At 39.6% G+C, this 21,819-nt stretch overlaps 1 protein-coding gene across 2 annotated transcripts; it reads right to left on the bottom strand.

Annotated features, from left to right (window-relative positions):
- Positions 1-9,142: 9,142 nt before the first annotated feature.
- LOC103717557 (isocitrate dehydrogenase [NAD] regulatory subunit 1, mitochondrial-like) lies at positions 9,143-15,626 on the bottom strand. 2 transcript variants are annotated; one of them, XM_008805995.4, is made up of 4 exons: positions 15,017-15,626; positions 11,556-11,783; positions 10,192-10,270; positions 9,143-9,631 (listed from the first exon to the last, which is right to left on the bottom strand). In XM_008805995.4, exons 1-4 carry the CDS (start codon positions 15,551-15,553, stop codon positions 9,357-9,359), a joined length of 1,119 nt encoding a protein of 372 aa, XP_008804217.2. In that variant the 5' UTR covers positions 15,554-15,626; the 3' UTR covers positions 9,143-9,356. The 2 variants fall into 2 exon arrangements, with proteins under 2 accessions (XP_008804217.2, XP_008804216.2); XM_008805994.4 differs by having other exon boundaries at positions 11,556-11,795; positions 15,017-15,623.
- Positions 15,627-21,819: the final 6,193 nt, after the last annotated feature.

A 21,819-nucleotide genomic window follows, 5' to 3' on the forward strand; every position in this document is an offset into this window, starting at 1 on the left:
GGACTAGTACACATTTAAGGACCTATTGAGATTTTTTTTTCTCCTTATGGGATTCGGGCCAGTCTGGTCTTAAAGTAGGTCTACTGATTGTACTGGCCCAATCCACAAATTCAATAATATTTTCAGTCTAACCATCTAAATAGGCCTTAAGTTGGGATGAGAGAGGTAGGTCTTGATTGTTTTTTTGGGGGGGTAAGTCTAAGTCTTGATTCTTTAAACCTAACATCAGGAGTACGGGAGGCTCATCGCAACGAGGGGAGAAAACAGATAATTTAGTGCAAGTGAGAAACACCAAGCATAACCTCACAAGTCTTTAAGCGAAAGGTAGAGGTTGAATTCTATAGGCATTATCTATCACTTCAGTCTTTAAGGGAGGGAAGGTAAAAAAGCAATTTGGGTTGATTTGGAGGATAAGCCAAATTCAAGGTTGCTCTTCTCTGCAATACTTGATTATGTTAATCTGAGCCCTTCCCCTCCTCCTCCCACACTCACTAGTATCGTGGAACAATTTTGATGGTAAGCATAGCACCCATACCAAAGCTTCTCTGATCGAGCTTGGTAATAGCACTATTGGAGAACCCAAAATATTAATACTCTTATGGACCAACCGTGAGCTAGGGGTGGCAATCAAATCATGTCGGGGTCGCTATGGATCGAGTTGGATGTGGGTCAGGTCAAATATTTATCAACTCGAACTCGACCTATTTATTGAATAGGTCAAAATTTTAGATCTGAATCAATTAAATAGGTAACTTGATCTCACCTGCATAACCCATTTATGAAACAAGTCTAAGTCAGGTTAAATAGGTTAAAGTGGGTTTTTGATAGGTTAATTGGATTTAAATGGGTTAAACAAGTTAAGCGGATCGGATTAAACAGGTTCTAAACAAGTTAAACAAATCTTAAATAGGTTAAATTAGTTAAACAGATTAGGGGTCAAAATTTGGAAACTCGAACTCGACCCACATGTTAAACAGATTAAACACGTCAACCTGTTTACAACCCGAATCCATTTAGCTCAAAACCCAAACCTGCTCATATTAGGTCAAACATGGGATGGGTTACATTTTTGAAAGTTTGAAGAGCACGAATCTGCAAATGCAAAGAAAATAGAACAAAGATCGCCAGCGTAATGTCCGATGGAGAACTCTTTGATGCTTAAGAGATTTTGGAGAATAGAAGAGAACAAAACCAGGATAATGAATCAAAGAGAAGAGTCTTTATTTTAGCTGCTATGCCAAGCCTCTCTTTTATAGACACGAAGTCTTTATCCCACCAGTATTGACCTCCTAAGTCGTAAGTCAGGTGAAAAACAATCTCTTGGTAATCAAGTTCAATCCAGAAAGACTTATTCAACTAAAATAAGTTCCCTTTCTCGCATAGTGCCATATGTCGTCTCATGATCGGTGGGTCGGAATTTGGGCCACATCAAGCAGGTCCAAGACCATCACAGCAGCAACTCCTCTTAACAAGATCATCGAAAGCACATCCCTCGCGCTTCCTCAAGCAAAAATCTTCGGCCATATCACCATGCTTCGTTGATTTCGAGGGAAACTGCACAACGCATGAGATGTAGAAAGCAACGGAGGAAAACAGTGGAGAAGCCAAAGTAAAAGAGCTATACAGGGCCATGAAAGGCTACCCATAAACAAAAAACAAAAAAAAATTGGCTAAAAGCACTATACGGGGTCATGATTGGCCACCAATTGTGGCTAGGATAGAACATGAAAAGAGTTCTTTGTTTTTGGTTAGAAGGGTATGGAGAATAAGGGGCAGGAACTGTTAGAATAATTTCAAAATATGGGCTTACACTGATTGCGTATTTTTGTTTTATAAAATGGGTTAGACGTATGGCTCAGAATGGTACTATGATTAAGCCCAATATGATGTGTGATCATTTTGTTTTATGGGCTTTGGTGCACCTTGGATGTATAGGATTGAGTCCTATTTATTGTGGTACTTTTGGTTTGTAGGCCAGGAAACCCAATTAGGGTTTTGGAGCTTTTAATGGGAAGGCTCCTCTATGTTTCCTATATATAGGCTAGGTCCCCCTCTCCTCTCCATATGGTTGATAGCTTGCCCCATTGACGGCTATCTTTTGTGAGGAGCAAGGAAGGGAAGATCCACCCGCTATTATTCCAGGTGATTGAGGAACGTATTCAATATGTCTTCCGCAGGTATATCTCTTAAACTTGAATACGGTATTATTTGTGATTCTAAATCTTAGCATGTTATAATTTATTACTAATAATTGGTATCAGAGCCTCCATGCTAGGATTAGAATCCTTCATATACAATTATTATTTTATCTGGATTTATAGATTTTATGCATTGCTGAATGGATCTTCTGCATAAATAATCAAGTATCTGGTTTGATTTTAATAATGATTTGAATGAAATATGATTGAATATAATTTTCGGATTAAAAAAAAAAGGAAAAAAAAAAAAAGGAAAAGGTTCACTGTTCATCTTTTTCCTTTTTCCTTCCCGTAAGCTTCACTGTTCATCTTCCATGGAAGATGTTCTCAAAAAAAAAAAAAAAAAAAAAGGGGATGAAGGGGAGGCAAGGCCTCCCTGGACTCGCGTCCGGCGTCCCCGGGAGGCGGACGGCATGGTCCCGCGGCTGTGAAGCCGGGGGCGCGTCCCAAGCCACCCCACGGCCGGCCGCAGGCCGTGGGGGCCTTCTCCCGGCCACCCCACGGCCGGCCGCAGGCCGTGGGGGCCTCTCGGCGTCGGGGGCTTTCTTTCGGCCACCCCACGGCCGGCCGCAGGCCGTGGGGCCTCGCGGCTTCGGGGGCCTTCTCCCGGCTACCCCACAGCCGGCCGCGCAGCGGCCCGGGGAGCCTCGCCGGCCGCTCGCAGTGGCAGGCGTGGGTGGCAGCCATGGGTGGCAGCCGCGGGCTGCCACCATGGGGCAGCCATGGGTAGCAGCCACGGGCTGCTTCCCAAACAAGGGAACAGCGGCGGCCAGGAAGAAGATAGGCCAAAAAAAAAAAAAAAGGTTTTAGGGTTTTTGCCCTTTGATTGGGCTTGGGCCTACTAAGCCCAACCTGAATGGGTCCATGGTTGCAGGTTGGGCTCTTTTATATAACCAACCCAATTTTATTTAATGGACCATAATGGGTTTTTGGACCTGGGGCTAAGAGTTAGTAACCTATTTAATTATTATTTAAATATTGAATAAGCTGAATCAAGGCCCTCATGCATATTAATTATTGAGGTGTTAAATTAATAAATTGTTAAATTTTGGACATCCCTTGCTGCCATATATGTCTTTTGTAATTAACATTTTTGTTTAATCAATCACATATGTTGTTTTTTGATTATTTTTGTAGCATGTTTAATGGTTATGATTTTGTCACATAACTATCATTTTGTGATTGAAATTGTTGGGCATAAAGACTATCCTTATTTTCCTATTTGAGAATATTTTGAAATTGAAGTGGGTGGTAGCCGCCAAAGTGGCACACTCACTGATATTTAACTGATTTTCTCAAAAAAAAAAAAAAGGTAACATTGCATTTTGCCAGATCATTGAATGCAATATCTTGCCCGAAGGTGTTATTGTGTATAATGATTTGGAAAAATGACATGAAGTGATTAATGGGATTACATTAGCCTAGAATCATTCTTCTGCCCAAAGGTGATGGTGTTTTTGAAAGCTGATGTGATTTTGTTAATTGGCTTCATGATATGTCTTAAGAGGACCTTATAGCGTGTTGTATTGTTAGCCCAAAGGTGACTTTACAATGATGCACCAAGGCTCTTACCGTAATTAGACTTATATGTTTTTCAAGTTTGATTACGGACTATCTAATTAATAGCCCAAGTTGATTAGATAGATATGTTATCATCCATTGATTGCATGCATCACTTTTGGATGATATTAAATAAAATATGTTGTTTCCGCAGTTTTTGAATGCCTGTTCCCTATCAAGCCAAATGTCTGTCGTTGAAACCTTGACTGGAAATAATTATGTGAGATGGAAACGAGGCATAGAAATAGCACTGAGTTTTCTTGGGTTTAGATTTTGCTTTAGAGGAGCAGCACCGAGCTACGACCTCTCTAATGCACTAGTAATTTCAGCACCTCTTCACTAATCTGCAGATCCTCTCAAGTCATGAGCTAGGCTTCGGTTTCAATTTTTGATAGTCAAGTAATGGTTTAAGTTTTATGTAGGCAAACAGATAGATCCCAAGCTCATCTACTAGGTTTTATTGGGGAATTCTGAATGTGTCGATAAGCATTAGGCTTTTCTAGGCAGAAGTTAATGAGGGTTTTCAAGTTAAAAAAAAATAAATAAATAAATGATGATGGGTTTCTGGAATCAAACAACAGTTGAACTGATATGGAAAACAAATCGCCCGCTGATCACAGATCCATACTTAGCAGCAATGGATGGAGTGATGTGAGCAACAGACCAACTTGCTAATCAAAAATCTGCACTTAGTAGTAGACTGGTCACGGTTAGTAGACAATTAAGAGCTGAGTATTGAGACAGCATGTTTGTAGACAATTAAGAGATTGATTTGAGCATCGGAAAGGGACTATAGGGGCTGCTTTAAGAGCAGACCGAGCTAGTATAATCAAATCTGAGCTAAGTCGGACCAGAAACCCTTATTCAGGCTGGTGGCTACTTCTGATAGTTGAGGCTATATGCATGTAGAATTTGAAGCAGATTTAGGTTGGTTGGGTGCAGAAAAAGAGAAAAGAATAGAAAATATTCTGAAGAAAGAAGACTTGCTCCAGACTCCCTATCTTGGTCAAGCCTTTTACTGAAACAATAAAGCCCCTAAGTTGGTTCAAACTTGAAATTAATTTTTAAGGAATCAAAACATTAGAGAAAGTAATATGTGACCTTTTCATAACCAATACAAAGGTCAACTCATCTCAACATTTTTGTCGAGATTCATCCAACATCTTTAATATGTCCTGAAATCATGGCAGACTCCATGAGGACTACTACAGCTAATTGATATGTCCTAAATATGTGGCAGACTCCACAAGTCCTACTACAGTTTATTGGCATGCCCTATCTCCTTTGGCAACCATGACATTCAATATGAACCTGTTAGCATGGTCGTTTTATGGTCCAATTTCATGATATAGTCACCTATAATAAGGCATGTACTATACCTACTATTAAAGGAAAAATGCAATTTCCCCAATTGCTTGGAACAAAAGATTTGGTCATCGAGCCTCTGTTGGTTTTGATGCAACTGACATATTTTAAGCCATCAATAAACATCCATTTTCTGTGTTGTGGCATAAGCATTTATGCCACATTTCAAAGGAGCGAATGAAAAGATTGATGAAAGCTGACATTCTGCCCTCTCTGAATTTTTCAGATATTTACACTTACGTAGATTGTATTAGGAAAAAGCTGACTAAAACTATAAGGAAGAGATTCACTAGGAGCGATGGTTCTTTTGGATCTTATTCACATCGATATTAGTGGACCATTACTTTCTACTATATGTGGGAACAAATATTTTATAACCTTCATTGATGATTTCTCGCGTTATGGTTATGTTTACTTAATTAATGATAAATCCCTCGCTCTTGAAAAATTCAAGATATTTAAAACGGAAGTTGAAAAACAATGTGGGAAAAGTATCAAAGTTGTGAGATCTGACCGTGGTGGTGAATACTATGGTAAGTATGACGAGTCTGGTCAGAACATGGGTGATTTTGCAAGATTTTTACAGCAAAGTGGGATAGTCCCTCAATACACAATGCCAGGAACACCTGAGCAAAATGGTGTTTCTGAAAAGCATGATCGTTCTGAAGGATAAGGTTAGCAGTATGATTAGTAAAACAAATTTGTCAGAATTCTTATGGGGTGAAGCATTGAAATCTGTCGTATACATTCTGAAAAATGTTCCTAGTAAAGATGTTGAGAAAACTTATTTTGAATTGTAGACATGACGTGAACCCAATTTAGCCCATTTTAGAGTTTGGGGTTGCCCAGTTGAGGTTAAGATTTATAATCCTACTGAAAAGAAATTAGACCCCAAATCTACACCAGAATTTATAGATCAAAGGGCTATAAGTTCTATAGTCCTAATCATGGCACCAAAATTATTGAGTTCATTATGGAGAAATTTCTTTCTTGTACTTGGTACTAGTGGGAGTTCTGTATTAAAGAAAACTTTTACAGAACCGAGTCAAGTTGTGGTTTCAATTTTCGTTGTACAAGAAAGAGTTATTTTTCAGCTGATTGCCGCAGTTCATGAAGAACGTGAGCATCAAGAAGAGCCTCACCTTCCTCCTCAAACAGTGGTTGAGTTAGTTTTTTGAACCACAGGTTAGGAGACCACAAAAAAAAAGAAAGAATGTCTGCCCTGCCTAATGACTATATTTTCTATTTACTAGCGAGTGATTTTAATATTGGGCGTAACATTAATCCCGTCCCTTTTAAAGAAGCATTAACAAGACCTGACTCAAATAAATAGCTGAATGCCATAGAAGATGAAATATTTTCTATGAAGAGAAATAGAGTTTGAAAACTTGTTGGGCTTCTACCACATGTTAACACCATAGGTTGCAAATAGGTTTACAAATCCAAGTTAGACTCAAAAGGGGATGTTGAACGACAAAAGGCTAGACTGGTTGCCAAAGGGTTCACTCAGCGAGAGGGCATTGACTATAATGAGACTTTTTCACCGGTTTCATCCAAGGATTCCTTTAGAATTATCATGGCACTTGTAGCACACTATAATTTGGAGCTTCATCAAATGGATGTTAAGACAGCGTTTTTAAATGGAGATCTCTATGAAGAAGTTTACATGAGGCAACCTGAAGGTTTTGTCGTAGAGGAAAAGAAAAATTTAGTGTGTAAGTTGAACAAATCCATATATGGGCTCAAGCAAGCATCCCGACAATGGTATTTGAAATTTGATGAAGTTGTGACTTCTCTTGGTTTTGTTGAAAATACAGTGGACCAATGCATTTATCTCAAGATCAGTGGGAGAAAATTCATTTTTCTTGTTTTGTATGTGGATGATATTTTACTTGCCAGCAGTGACCTAGGGTTACTTCATAAGACAAAGAAAATGTTATCTGCTAATTTTGAAATGAAAGATCTTGGAGAAGCTTCCTTTGTACTTGGAATTGAGATACAGCGTGATAGAGACCGTGGCTTGTTGGGACTTTCACAGAAGACATACATACGACGCATCCTAGAGAGGTTCAATATGCAAAATTGTGCACCCGGTGATGTACCTATAGTAAAAGGGGATAAGTTTAGCAAAGCCCAGTGTCCAAGAAATGAACTTGAAAGAGAATCTTTGAAGAACATACCCTATGCAAGTGCTGTAGGGAGCTTGATGTATGCTCAAGTTTGCACTAGACCTGACATAGCCTATGCAGTAAGCGTCCTTAGTAGATTTCAATCGAATCCAGGATATGAGCATTGGAAAGCAGCTAAGAAAGTTATGAGATATTTGAAAAAGACTGAAGGTTATATGCTTACCTTTCAGCGTACAGATCATCTTGAGGTGGTAGGCTACTCAGATTCTGATTTTGCAGGATGTCAAGATGATCTGAAGTCAACTTCAGGTTATGTTTTTATGATGGCTGGTGGTGTTATTTCTTGGAAAAGCGTTAAGCAAACTCTAGTGGCTTCTTCTACTATGCAGGCTGAATTTGTGGCATGTTATGGAGCTACGGTCCAAGCCATTTGGTTAAGAAATTTTATTTCTGGACTAAAAGTTGTTGATTCCATCTCGAGACCAATTACCATCTATTGTGATAATAGTGTAGCGGTATTCTTTTCAAAGAATAACAAGAGTTCTGGTGGCTCTAAGCATATAGACATCAAGTACTTGGTGGTCAAAGATAAAGTTAAAGAAGGGCAGACAAAAATAGAGCATATAAATACAAAAGCAATGATTGCAGATCCATTAACTAAGGGACTCGCAACGAAAGTCTTTAAGACACATATTGCTAATATGGGCATTGTGGAAACCTTTGATGTTTTTGGTTAGTGGGAGTTATTTATGTAAGAGAACTATATTTTGGCTTGATCCTTTTTACAGGGTATGTAGGCAACCCATATGCTTCGGGTACAGCCTCTTCCAATTATAAAAAAAAATATTTATCTTCCTATTTATAATTCTGTATTTTGTGCACAGAAATTATAATTATGTTTGAGCATGCATTGCACATATGTCTTTTATTATGATATCATTTTGATCTCGAGATATAATGCATAAAGACATGATGTGAGTCTCTTTTGAGACATGTGGCTTCTTTTGAAGCATTTATGAGGACCAATATGAATTAGCACACCTTTGATCACATTTTGGTGCTAAGTTCATACTACATACTACCACATTGGTTGGAGAATGGGGATCCATGTCGATAAGGATGTTAGCATTTGTAGCTGTGGAGTGGTCTTACATCGATTAAATGGTGTAACGACTTCCATGTTCAATGTTGATGTTCTTGTTGGACCGGATCATGTATCCAAGGTGATTATCATTTGAGCTATATGTGTGGCCACTTTTGTAGTCTAACCCGAGAGTCGTTTTCAAAACAAAGTTTTTAAATTAATATGACAATCCGTGTTCGCCCAAGTGGGAGAATGTTAGAATAATTTCAAAATATGGGCTTACACTGATTGCGTATTTTTGTTTTATAAAATGGGTTAGACGTATGGCTCAGAATGGTACTATGATTAAGCCCAATATGATGTGTGATCATTTTGTTTTATGGGCTTTGGTGCACCTTGGATGTATAGGATTGAGTCCTATTTATTGTGGTACTTTTGGTATGTAGGCCAGGAAACCCAATTAGGATTTTGGAGCTTTTAATGGGAAGGCTCCTCTATGTTTCCTATATATAGGCTAGGTCCCCCTCTCCTCTCCGTATGGTTGATAGCTTGCCCCATTGACGGCTATCTTTTGTGAGGAGCAAGGAAGGGAAGATCCAGCCGCTATTATTCCAGGTGATTGAGGAACGTATTCAATATGTCTTCCGCAGGTATATCTCTTAAACTTGAATACGGTATTATTTGTGATTCTAAATCTTAGCATGTTATAATTTATTACTAATAGGAACTACTTGCACGCTTGGACACTTGTGCACCTACTGTTTCTTTTCAGGCTAGCTTGTACACAGTTTCTAAGCGACATTACCTTGACTGAAAATGTTACCCATCAAGTTACTCTTTATTAGCCAATTCTTCAGTTCAATTGTTGACAAAAAGAAAATAAAAATTCATGCTAGTTGGATTCCAAGAAGGAATCTTTAGCAGTGCCGTATTGAAATAATAAAGAAAATACAAATTAATACTCCAGGGCAAGTATTAGCCTGTTGCTCCAGAACCAATGGGGTGTAGGCTATGGTGCAGTCAGTCCAAATTTGCAATGACTGCATCAACAACTTCTTGGGTGGTACTGTTGCCACCTAAATCTTTGGTCCTGTATTCGCCTTCTGCAATCACACGCTTGACAGCAGTTTCTAATCGATCGGCAAATGATGGGAACCGAAGATGTCTCAGCATCATGGCAGATGATAGAAGCAGGGCCACTGGATTTGCTTTCTTCTGCTCCACTAGCTTCTCATTTCCCACATTGCCTGCAGAAGCACCTTGCTCAAAAATTGCATGATCCTGACCAACATTACCTGAAAACACAATCGAATGATTTAGGCTCTGAAAGAGAATTTTTAACTCTTAGAGACTTGTTAGCAAGATTAGCCATATACTTTTCCTTTAAGTTCACCATAACAGAACTTCACTGCTACCCTGTGCAACAATCCAAGGGTGCCGCGATAAATTTTAGGCTATCAAATGAACTGGTTAATTATTCATAACTAAGCCAAAAGTGCTGCATCTATGAGGTAACTAATGGGAGTCGTAATCCACAAATAATAGCCTGCAAGAATTTGGTCCCATGAAGGATCTGCAAAAGTAGAACCCCTCAAGATGCCTCGCAATATTCTGAATCATCACGACCAGAACATCATTCGCTGGATGCTGAATCACTCCATGGTGAGGGATTGGCTATTTAGACATGCTAGTTTGTATTTGTGGTATTTGTCATTCTCGAGGAGACAGAATCCACACTTATACAGTTTGGAGTAAAGCTCGCGCAAGAAGAGAGTATAAAATATTTTGCTGAATAATGTACCACATGCAAGAAAGTACATAAATAAAACTACAGTTAGCAGTTTCTGAAATGTACCTCCAGGCATGACACCAGTACCTCCAGCAATGCCTGCAGCTGTATTTGCCACCAAATTGCCATAAAGATTTGGTGTCACCTGCAAGGGGACATGGGTCTGCATAAATCCAAGCAATGGGAAACCAGCTTGAAAGATAATTATACATCAACATAAGTGACCTTTTGCCAATGATTTTGAATTCTTAAACATTTTACCAAAAATATAATGTGCAGCATGTGTGTTGTGTGTGTTGTAATGTAGATTCACAGGCATTATAGATATAGAAAATGGAAGAAACTGGTCTCATTTTGCATAAATGATGGAAAAAATCAGAAATATGTTGTAAATGTTGCAACACCTAGTACACGCCTATGCTTGAAATGGTTTTATATATCATTAGTTGAGTTAGCTTAAGCTATCGCGCCCAATGCTCAAAGTATGGAAGCTATGCAAGTAACCATAATTTTGTTTGCTGTGTATTCTTGCACTTGAGTGGAGCAAGTAATACTTTATTTCGAAGTTGTCACACAGAAAACATCAGCTGAGGATTTTGTTTGAACAAGTTTACGCCTTTAAAAGACTATCTAACAACATACTAAGTAATGCAGCCCAAGATCAGGCAGCATAAGGATAATTATTATGCCATGCAGCAGAATGCTACATCTCCTTGATGGAGCTACAGCACATGGAAGATCATAGATGGTGATATCTGAAAATAACAATTTAGAAGTTTGATAGCATGATAATTACAATCTGATAAAGTGAATTTAAAAGTTTGTTATCATAGATGGTGATATCTGAAAATACAATTTAAAAGTTTGTTTTTCTCCTCCTTATATCTATTTCCTGAATTGTTTATGTTCCCTGAAATTTCAAACTTTGCAAGTAAGGAGCACACAGTCATCCATGATCCACTGGTTCCAGAAATACATAGCCTCTCATAAGATTGCAAGAAAATAAATAAATTCATGATGATGCATAAGTTCCCTTTACCATCGGTAGATCAAACAAATAGTGAAAATAACACTAGTGAAGTTTTATTAAACACAAAAGTCGGGAACCAACTTAAACTTCTCATTTTTCTACCCTATCTCAGCACTTATCCTAAGCACAAATGCATTACTAAACACCAACTGAAGGATTCTTAGATTCAGAAAAGAAATAATACAAATCGGAATCAATTTATGATATGAATGATTTGACCTAAAATCATACATTAAATGCAACAGAACATGGAAATTATAATTAGACATACCAAAACATGAATATATTGTAATCATAGATAGGTGGGTTGAATTAGATATAGTCCTTTCAAGTGTAGGAAAACAGTCACAAGATGCAGAAAATTTCACAACAGCACTTAAAATTTAATGAAAGAGCATACCATTACGTCAAACTGCTCAGGCTTTGAAACAAGCTGCATACAGCAGTTGTCAACAATAATTTCATTATACTTTATCCCAGGATATTTTGTTGCAACCTCACGGCAAGATTCTAAAAATAGACCATCTGCAAGCTTCATAATGTTGGCCTTGTGCACAGCTGTAACTTTCTTTCGGTTGTTAAGGTAAGCATACTCAAAAGCATATTTTGCAATTCGCTCCGAACAGAACTTTGTAATCACCTAGCAGAGCAGTTGAGTGAGGGAGAAAAAAAAAACAGGAGAGAAAACAAAAACAAGAGAACTTCCCAAACAAGTATTGCAAAGGGAAATTAATTAGAAGGGCATAATTGCATATTATTTCTATATCTGAATGATGGCATGTGCTACAATAAAGTTATTATTTCAGCATGAACAGGTTATATGTTGCAATAAAGTTCTTATTTAATTATTAGAACTTAGAAGGTCCTCACAAGATAAACACTGAATTGGCAATATAATAATTAAGAGTAAACACACAAGAATATAAGAAATAGCCAGAACTTTCAGATTACCATGAAACTGACCATGCAACAAAGCTAGAAACAGCAAATGCAATCAAAATTCTACAGCAAGAGATAAACAATTCAGTTTGTTGGTATTTTCGACCTTCAAGTTCATATTTGTCCATTGGGAGTCAATCTAAGTAACATAATAACAGACACTTCGTGAAGTAGTACCTATCAGCCATATTGATAATTGATCTCAAGCAGCAGGATCAATTACTTTAGTGAATTATCATAACAGCATCAAAACATTTTCATTACGACTTATCAACATCCAACTCATTAACAAAAAAAGGGAAAAAAATCTCGACACCATCTGTAATAGACCAATTAATGATCAGTGTTTGTTTTTTTTTTTTTAAAAAAAAAAGAAAAGAAAAAAAGGTTAGCTTGGGAGTTGGGACAAGAAATTTGCATGTATGGCCATCCAGAGCAAAGTCCGAAAAACAAAAATCAACTAGGGTAAAGGAAACACAAAATAACCCAAAACAAGTAAGGAATATAAATAAATTTTGACGAGTGAACTATAATTGTTTACATTAAGACTGAAAGACTGTTTCGAGCTTCCACAACCCACCAAGAAAAAATATTTCATGTTTCTTGAAGGGCTTTTCATGCATCAATTTATATATGAGAGGAAAAAAAATTGTTGGCCGAAAGAAACCAATGTGTATGCTAGTTTCATCTTACCTTTTCTTGGAAAAAAAAAAAGGCAATAGATGAAGATTACATAAGAAGATTAGATCCAGACTGGCTGATAAGGTGAAGCATAACTTAAAGGGAAAATATTACAAAACAACAACATGGTCTACAAAATTGCACTATGGTTCAAAGTGCTGATGAGAAGATTGGAATGAATTCGTAATAGAACTAGCGTGAATACAATGAGATAAAAGCATATTAGAGGAGAAATGGGGGACACATCAATTAAGAAAAAAGTGATTAGAAACCAACTGAGATGCTAAAATATAAACAGCAAAGATAAGAGGTGGCCCAAACAGTGTGGTTTTTATGGAAAGGTTACAAACAAAAAGGGAAGCCTACACTATCTCAAACTGAATTTTGAAAAAGGATTTAGAAAAGCTTGTGGAAAATGAACATTGTTCTTGACTAGAGTTAATTGACAAATAAGGAAACATGTAGTTGACTAAAGTAGTTGGCTTGGAATTAATAGCTGATCCAGTATGTTGGAATGGCTGGCATGTCCTCTGCCCAGCCAGAGCTGCCATCCAACAACAATCGCATTTAACCCTTTTCAGTATCATTTTGTTAATATATTTTTTTTTTCTTTTTTTCTTTACATGCATGCCAGTTTGCTGCAGCTCAGCAAAGCACAAATCATGTCAGCGGGTGATGGAAACACCTGATGATAGCAGCTTTGAGATGTTAATTAAAAAAAAAAGAAAAGGATAAGTGTAAACAAAAAACTATTCTAAAGCCATATTTGAACTAAACAAAAACTTGAATGAACGATCAAAACTGAATTAGCAACAAAGGTGACTAGTCATAGGTGCCAGTTAGGAGAACATATATTTAAATGGTCACAAAAACTGTTGTCGGGATCAGGGTCAAACTTAAATTGTAGAGAGGGTTAGATTGGATCAATTCGTGGATCAAATTGTGTATCATAAATTACTTTCTGATTTCTTTCAGAAGGGTAACTGAAATGGACAACAGAAAACTGGGGGGTGGGGAAAGAGAGAACCACAAAGTAGATGAATGGGAAATAGATTGCCACATGATTTGATATGTATAAAATAGGATCAAGTTGGATCCTTTGATGTAAGTGATAGTATAACCCATAATACAAATCTAGATTTTACGATCCAAGCTAATCCAGATCCAAGGATGAGATTCCGAACATTTAGGGCCATTTTGTCCGGGATTGTAAGATCCAGAACATGAATGGATTTTAACAACAATAGATACAGGCTTAGCATGCAGATTACAAGTTTTTTGGCAGGTGCAATATCTCCAGCACTACATAAAAAGGGGAGTCGAGGGCTGGGTCCAAGTGCAGATCCATCTTAAAGCCCATGTTTGTATGGATTTTCCTGGCTCTGATCCACTCCATCACAACCAAATAGTCATTCAAAAACAATACCATATCTTCCTTACTACCTTCCATTACAAATTTAATTATATAGTAAAAGACCTTCCAGCATAGAGGAATCTTAAGCTAGTATGAGGGCATGCACATGCTAGGAAGCCATCTGGAAACTTAAAATCATCTGACAAGTCACAACTGTTTTCCTTATGAGATTGAAGAAGTACAACTTAAAATTCCTTGGTACTTAAAGTCTTGCCTTGACTTATGAGCAAGCTGAACTCCCCTTCACAACACCTTCCCCTTTTTTCTTCTAGAGATTGGGTGTCCCGCTCGAAGCAAGAGAATCAGACATCTTATTCATTGAATCAACCAGATATGTTATTCGAATATTAAATGTTATTAACTGTTGTCATGAAGTTAAGAAACGACCTAGAAAATACTCAGTTTTCAATTTTAAAAGTAATGTCAGTTGCTAAAACGAAAGAAGCCCTATAAAAGAAGCCAATGACACAATTCACACAATATTACCCAAACACTTTAGGTTTACACTACAGAGATCGTTATCAATACAAGCGTACAACAAAAAATGTACAACACTGCAAGAAGAAATTCTTGAGCATGCATCCAAACTGAAAACTTGTACCCAAGTCCATCTCACACAGATCATCATCCAGACAATGAAACATACCAAACAGTGAATAAATTTGTAGTTCAACATCTAGTCCCCTCCCTCACAAACACATAATTTTACTATGGACTGAAATCCTTCTAAATTATTTTATGATCTCAACCTGTTTTATTTATATGGACTGTGATTCCCAAGCTCCTAACTTTAAACTGTGATAAAAGCGAATAAAACCAAGCTATACCTTGAGGCTTTCCACGACGCCAGGGACGACCTCGTGCTCAAGCCCGGAATACTCTCCCTCGGTGTTCTCCCTAATCACCACGATATCCACGTTCTGGTGCCTCGTCGGCAGCCCGGGGAGGTTGAAGCAGTTGACGAGCGAAGCATAGAGATCGAGCTCCTTCCTCAGCTGGACGTTGAGGGAGCTGACACCTCCCCCGACGGGGGTAGCCAGACCGCCCTTGAGGCAGACCTTGTTCCGCCGGATCGACTCGATGACCTCCGCCGGGACGGTGGTCATGTGGCCGTGAACCTCGTAGGTCTCGAAATAGACCGGAGCGTGCATGGCATCCATGACCTTCCGGACGGAGTCGGTGACTAGGGGACCAATTCCGTCCCCGGGGATGAGGGTCACCGCCCTCGGCGCGCCATCGCCGGGGCGGGGCATGTAGGTCACGGATCGCCGGCTCCCAGCGATACCCGGAGGCGAAGAAGAAGGGGCGGCCACGATGGAGTCGCGGAGGAGGTGCCGAAGAAGGGGAAGCGATCTCCTCGCCATGCTAGGATTTGCGCTCTCCGATCGAAGGAGACCAGGGTTCCCCAGAGAGAGAGGCTTCGAGACAGGACACGAGGAAGGAAGGAAGGAAAAGGAGAGATGATATTACCTAGATGCCCTCAAAAAGGACAACGTTTCGCCTAGTTGATAGGGGTATAATCGTCACCTGGGATGACGGCCCGACCGCGAAATGGGATGCTGGTCGCTTTCGGGCGACTGGAAAGGGACGGTGTATAGTGTATACCGACGCTTTGGCCGTTTTATTTATGGAAGTAACGAGCCAACGACGGCAGCGGCTGCTATTTATAAAGAAATAAAGAATAGAGAAGTTGCAGCCTCCAACATCTTAATCATTATGGAGAACTTTCATTATTAAAATACTACCTACATAACGGTGATAGATTAGATAATGAACTAAATTACGAAAAATTTAATATATTAGTGGATGATTTGGTTCATATTCACGGCCTCATATTTATATATTCTTTTCTATAACTCCAAGGCCGGTAGTTCATTTTTTATACTAACATCTGTCCCTATAGTTTCATGTTTCCACCATGTATAATGGTTTCCATTCCTTCCATCATCTAGGCCTTGCTCTCCCGTTCTACGTGAACAAAACCTTGGGAACCGTTTTATCAGTTACTCCATTCCACCATTATATATTGTTCTTAGCCGACTAGGGTACTGCTCTAAGTTGAAGACTTGTCCTATTTGTATACATACACCTTAGTGGTGAGGTTCCCTCTATATCTCCTCACTAAATCAGCCAAATCATGGAGGCCAAGGCAAAGCAAGAGCAAGGCTCATATCCGCCTAGTGGCCATCTTTCATTCTTGGGGGCACAACCGAGGTTCGGCCAGCCTTGGCAGGCAAAGGCTGGACTTATGGCAGCATCGACAAGGCACGGCAGAGGCACGCCCAAGGCCGCAGACCATCGGCTGCGGTGCCTCTGCAATCGGGACAGGCGTCTGGTCAGGAGAGCCAGGCGCAAGGCAAACCGAATGGCCGGAAAGGCTAAGCCAAATATCCAGTCGCGCGCAAGGTCTGGATGCCTTTGGTCCAGACCAGTGCGCGCGCGCACCCACAGGCAACCGACAGAGGGACCGACGCGAGCGCGGCCAAGGCAGTCCCAGCACAAGCTAGGGCATGCGCACGCAAGGGACAACCAACGGGCGGCAACTGCCGGCGCGCGCCAAAGAACAGCGCACGATCAGGCAAGGGGCAACCAATGGGCGGCAACTGCCGACGCGCGCCAAAGAGCAGCGCACGCGCGCGCAAGGGGCAGCCAACGAGAGGCAACGGCCGGCACGCGCCAAAGTCCAGCGCGCACGCGAGCAAGGGCCAACCGCCGGGAACCAGCTGCACGTGCGGGCCCGTGGCGCAAGAGACCAGCGCATGCACGCCATGTGCAACGGAAGGCAACTGCCTGCGCGCGCGGACCATTGGCAAGCCAGGTCCGTGTGCGCGCGGGCGCAAGTAAGGGGCGACAACCGAGCAGCCGAGCGACCAGCGGCTAGACTGATAGCGCTCAGGCGGCCAATGGGTCAAGTGGCGGCAGCAACCGTCTGGCCTAACCAAAGGGTCAGGCATGGGAGATCAAGGGCGGCCCCTGGCTTGCCCATGCCCACGCGCAGTCCACCAAACCGCGCGCGACAGGGGCTTGGCCAGCCCACCAGGCCCTAGCCACATGTCCAGCCAACTGCAGAGGCAAAGCCAAGGAAGTGCCAACAGCCAAAACCATCCAACCAAAGGCCTCTGCAGTAGTCAGAGCTCGGCCAACCGCAAGGAACCGCCAGCAACCACCACTGCAATCAAATGCCATCAACAGCAAGAAACTGCAAACAACCACTGCCAAGACAAGCAACAGCCAGCCCAATGTTAGCAACCAAATGGCAACCGAATTAAGACAGCAGCCCCTGTAGTGGGAGTTCCGAAGGAGTTGCCAAAGGATCCCAACAGCCAGCCAAAAGGAAGCCAATGCAATGTAAAGGGTCTACAAATAGACTCGAATTGAGGTGGGGAGGGCCTTTGGGACATTGTAAGGGACTTGGGCCAAGGCAGGGTACATCAACCCCCTTTGGATTTGGCTAAAGCAGGGACTATCCTCCCTCCTTAGATTATTTGTATTTCCTTTTCACCATTGAATCAAAGCTGCCTTTGATGCCTCAGCAATCTCATGTGAGTTGTCTTCATTGGCTACCACAGTTTTAGGTTCCGAAAAGGAGTGCAAGACTCCATTCTTAGCCAAGAATACTTGGACTTTGGAGGAGCAAAGTGCCGATTTTTCCTTTGGCTGGCGCTATCTACATTCGGTCAAGGCGGCACACCTTGTTTAGGCCAACGCCAAGAAGCAGGAAGGGACTCTTTGGTGTGGGAAGTGAGTGACCAACACTTGGTCCCCACCACTTAGCTCTAAGTTGTACTCCTGCTTTTTAACTCGGGGGTATTCTATAGATTAAAAAAAAAAAAAAGAGTTGTCTAGAGCACTTTGGAACTTATGGAACTTATTATTTTCTGATTTTATTAGATGTATTCATACTAGGCGGGCCACACCCTGTTTTCTTTCCACTCCACCTGCTTTTTAACTAGGGGGTATTCTATAGATTAAAAAAAAAGAGAGTTGTCTAGAGCACTTTGGAACTTATTATTTTCTGATTTTATTAAATGTATTCATACTAGAACTATATGAATCATCTGTTTCAGCAAACAAAAAGTAATTGAGCAGCAGATAGGTAGGGCCGGCTTGGGTCACACAATCTCAAACCCCAATATTAGCCCAGTCAACTTGGCAGCGATCGAAGGCGGTAATCTTTTGGGGGGGAAAAAAAAAGCAAAGGTTGAACTTTGCATAGGGCTACTAATGAAACACGTCTGGCTCAAAAAGAACAATTACTGCTCATCGTGGCTTCATAATAAACTTGTTCGTGCTCAGTCTGGTTGACAAAAGAGCGAGCTCGAACATCTGGTGGAGAACTCAGCCAAAGCTCTAGTATCCCCTTCCACACAGTTATGAGCCAATCCTGAGCAACTTAGAATTAGAGCCCAACTTGTTTGCACCCATAATTTTATTAATTATATCCCCAATCAGCTTATATTACTTATGAATAAAGAGTGAAGTCATCACCAAATAAGAAAAGCTATGGTCAATTTTGGTCTCCAACAATCCAGGAGACAAAACTATGCGTATTTTAAATATAATCTACCGTGACTAAACATGACTAAAATACTACCAAAAAAATGTGACTACAAGCCAAAAATGTTAACAGCTCACAAAGACTGTAACCCAACAATTCGAGCATATTCATTTTTTTCACATATTTGAGAACGCATGCTAATAGCTCATTATTTAGTTAATCCAGTTAAATTGCTTCTCTTAACAGCAACAGGGAATCACAAAGTTTACACCAAGAATCCAGCTTGATGGTAAAGTTGGCAAAGACATATAGTTTTAAAAATTCATATACAATGAAGGAAAAAAAAAACATCGTAAAGCTTGTGCATTGAATATTGCACAATAGATATCTCAAACTAATTAAAAAGCATCACCGCAGACCTATATCATCCTAATAAAAGCACATATCAGCATCCAACTGCACTGAGTATCAAAGTCTGTTTCTTACATGCAAAATTCTTGCTTTTCAAAGGAAGAAGATAATTACATGTAACATTTTGTTTAAGGCTTTAAGCAAAAACAGAACTCTCATTTGAGAGCTTCAGACCTGATATGAAATTAAAACTAGTAGCTTTTTAAATGTGTCTGGCTTGTCAAACTATTCGATTCCCTGCTGCAAATGGATTCGTTGTCCTTCTGAAACCTGTAAGACTCCAATTTAAAAATCACTAACAGTGTTGGCCTGCGATTTAAAAAATGGATAATACTGTCCTTTGAGTCTTACAAAACCACTTAAACTCCTTGAGAACTTGTTCAAAAGAAAACCCAACAATTAATGATTGGAACTCCTAAAGATTTAGAAATATCAACATCCATCATACATCTCTTACTTCATAGCTAATGCCTGATTCCTAAGACAAAGTGCTGTTTAGCATTTATTAAAGATTAAATTTTATAGAAAACCTAAATTTTTGTAATGACAAACATCTAAATGCTTCATTGAAAATATTAATTAAATCAACTCACTTTTGCTGAACAGATCTCAAGCCCAATCCATTTTCTTTGCTCGAGAAAAGATACAATACCCATCTAATCTCCTAAACATAACACAGCCACTATTAGCAGTTTTGAGGCCTACCACTTAGTGAGAAAGAAAAAATAAAATGAAAAGGTCAAATACATAGCCACTATTCTCGTCTTGACAAAATCCGGCCAACATGCCTATGTGCAAGACCTCCCAAAATCAAAATTGTTGCACAAATAAATTGCAAGCTAACAATAAATGATGTAAATATGCTGTCAATTAGAGGCCATCAGTTCCATGTCTCTATTAAGATAAGAGGGAAGCTGCAAAAAAAAGAATATCAAGTTACTAAGCCATATTACTATCTACTGAGATGGTCAAATTAACCTGGTTCACATTATGCGTTCAAATAATTTAGCCTAAAATTTGATTCTGCAACCAAGTAACTTGACATTCTCCTTTGAAGCTTGCAAAGGAAAAACTCCATCCTACATTAGGATGTTGCTTCCAGGCAGAAGAGGTTCCATAAGGATACTTTTCCTAGGAACAATAACAAATACCAATATTTAGATTTAGATCTATTAAATTGTGATTAATCAAGATGACCAGAGAAATAATGCACAGAAACAAGTCCTCTTATTGTCTTCGATTATTAGCTGAGTCACTGACAGGCAAAACAACATTTTATAAAAGAAAGCACAACGTAAAGAGAAAGAGCACTTCAGAAGAGACTATAAATCAAAATTTTCACAATATGCCATCATTTAATGATTTCATGTCTAATATGAAGCAAAAACAAAATCCATTTTGGTCAATGAAAAAAGTCTTAAGATTACTTTACTCAAAAGTAACCTAAATACTTCTGGAACATTCTAATTAACTGTAGAGTCAAGAAAGATAAAATGAGTTTCAATCTTGTAATTCACAATTGGTACAAACCACTCTCTGACACAATTTATGTTGTGTCATCAGCGAAAGAAGCCACTTAGTTCTTTCATCTAACATCTTTCATCGCGACCATTTAACAGTTTTGAGTGAGTAAAAATGTTCTCAGAGGAGATATTTAAGTAAACAGGAGATTGGAAGAGTCTTGACAGATTGAAACATGAAGGCCCAATTTTTAGATATCATTGTGAATGCTGAAAAGTTTGTTTTGCATTGTTCTCTAACATCTTAAATCAACAATTGGGACAACAGAGGCAAATTTTAGGTTAAAGACAAACGTCAAACAATAATAACAAGAATTCTGCATATGCAATTAATGTTCAGCTGTCAAAATATTCAAAACAATAGAAATAAGATGAAACCAACAACAAAATCCTACCGATGGATGCGGACATGAGAGCAAAAATATCTGAGCATATGGCTCTCAAGCTAGCCTTTTGAGAAACAGAATTCGAGTTAGGCCCTCAGAAATTTACAGCTGTATGCCAGCATTAAGAATATCACATTATGGGATGAATAAACCAATAGGAGAATTCCAAGTAAATTTAAGTGAAAATTGCAGTCAATAACACCTTCAGAATAACAAGATAAAGTGTGAGAACCCGTGCAGAAGTGTGTTTTGTCCCACATCAGTTATTCACTGGATAGATCTTGGATACTTATACAGGATCGAGAAACTCAAATAATACTTTCCGGCTAGCCATTTTGGGTGAAGTCCTGAGTTATTACAAATGGTATCAAAGCGGACCCGACCCATAACCTATATGAACTAGGGGATACTGCGACACAAATCCATAGGGCTGAATAGGGGCCGATCGTAGTACTTGTGTTAGATTTGAATGGATTTGAACCTTTAGCCCGACGAGGACGTCAGAACTTAAACGGAGAGAGTATGTGAGGATCCGTGCAGATGTGTATTAGTCCCACATCGGTTATTTGCTAGATAGATTTTAGGTACTTATACAGGATCAAGAAACCCAAATAATACTTTCTGACTAGCCATTTTGGGTGAGGTTCTGAGTTATTACATAAAGATGGTGTTATATGCTGAATAGTTGTGAAAGAGGTACTAATCGATGAATAATAAACAAGCTCTAAGTTCCTAACCCAGTTTTTAACCGACAGCCTGCAAGCATAGGCAACAAAGTTCGTTGTACCAGTGCACAGCGCCCCATACTAGATATA

Source organism: Phoenix dactylifera, chromosome 14 (genome assembly GCF_009389715.1).
Source record: "Phoenix dactylifera cultivar Barhee BC4 chromosome 14, palm_55x_up_171113_PBpolish2nd_filt_p, whole genome shotgun sequence".
Classification (NCBI taxonomy): Eukaryota; Viridiplantae; Streptophyta; class Magnoliopsida; order Arecales; family Arecaceae; genus Phoenix; species Phoenix dactylifera.

Bases quoted from the DNA above. Each gene is read 5' to 3' on its own strand.
- LOC103717557 (XM_008805994.4), bottom strand. From the start codon at position 15,553: ATGGCGAGGAGATCGCTTCCCCTTCTTCGGCACCTCCTCCGCGACTCC. The intron at 10,271-11,555 runs GTATGCTCTTTC...GTCCCCTTGCAG, and splicing joins CTGAGCAGTTTGACGTAATG to GTGACACCAAATCTTTATGG. The intron at 9,632-10,191 runs GTACATTTCAGA...TTGTGTTTTCAG, and splicing joins TACTGGTGTCATGCCTGGAG to GTAATGTTGGTCAGGATCAT.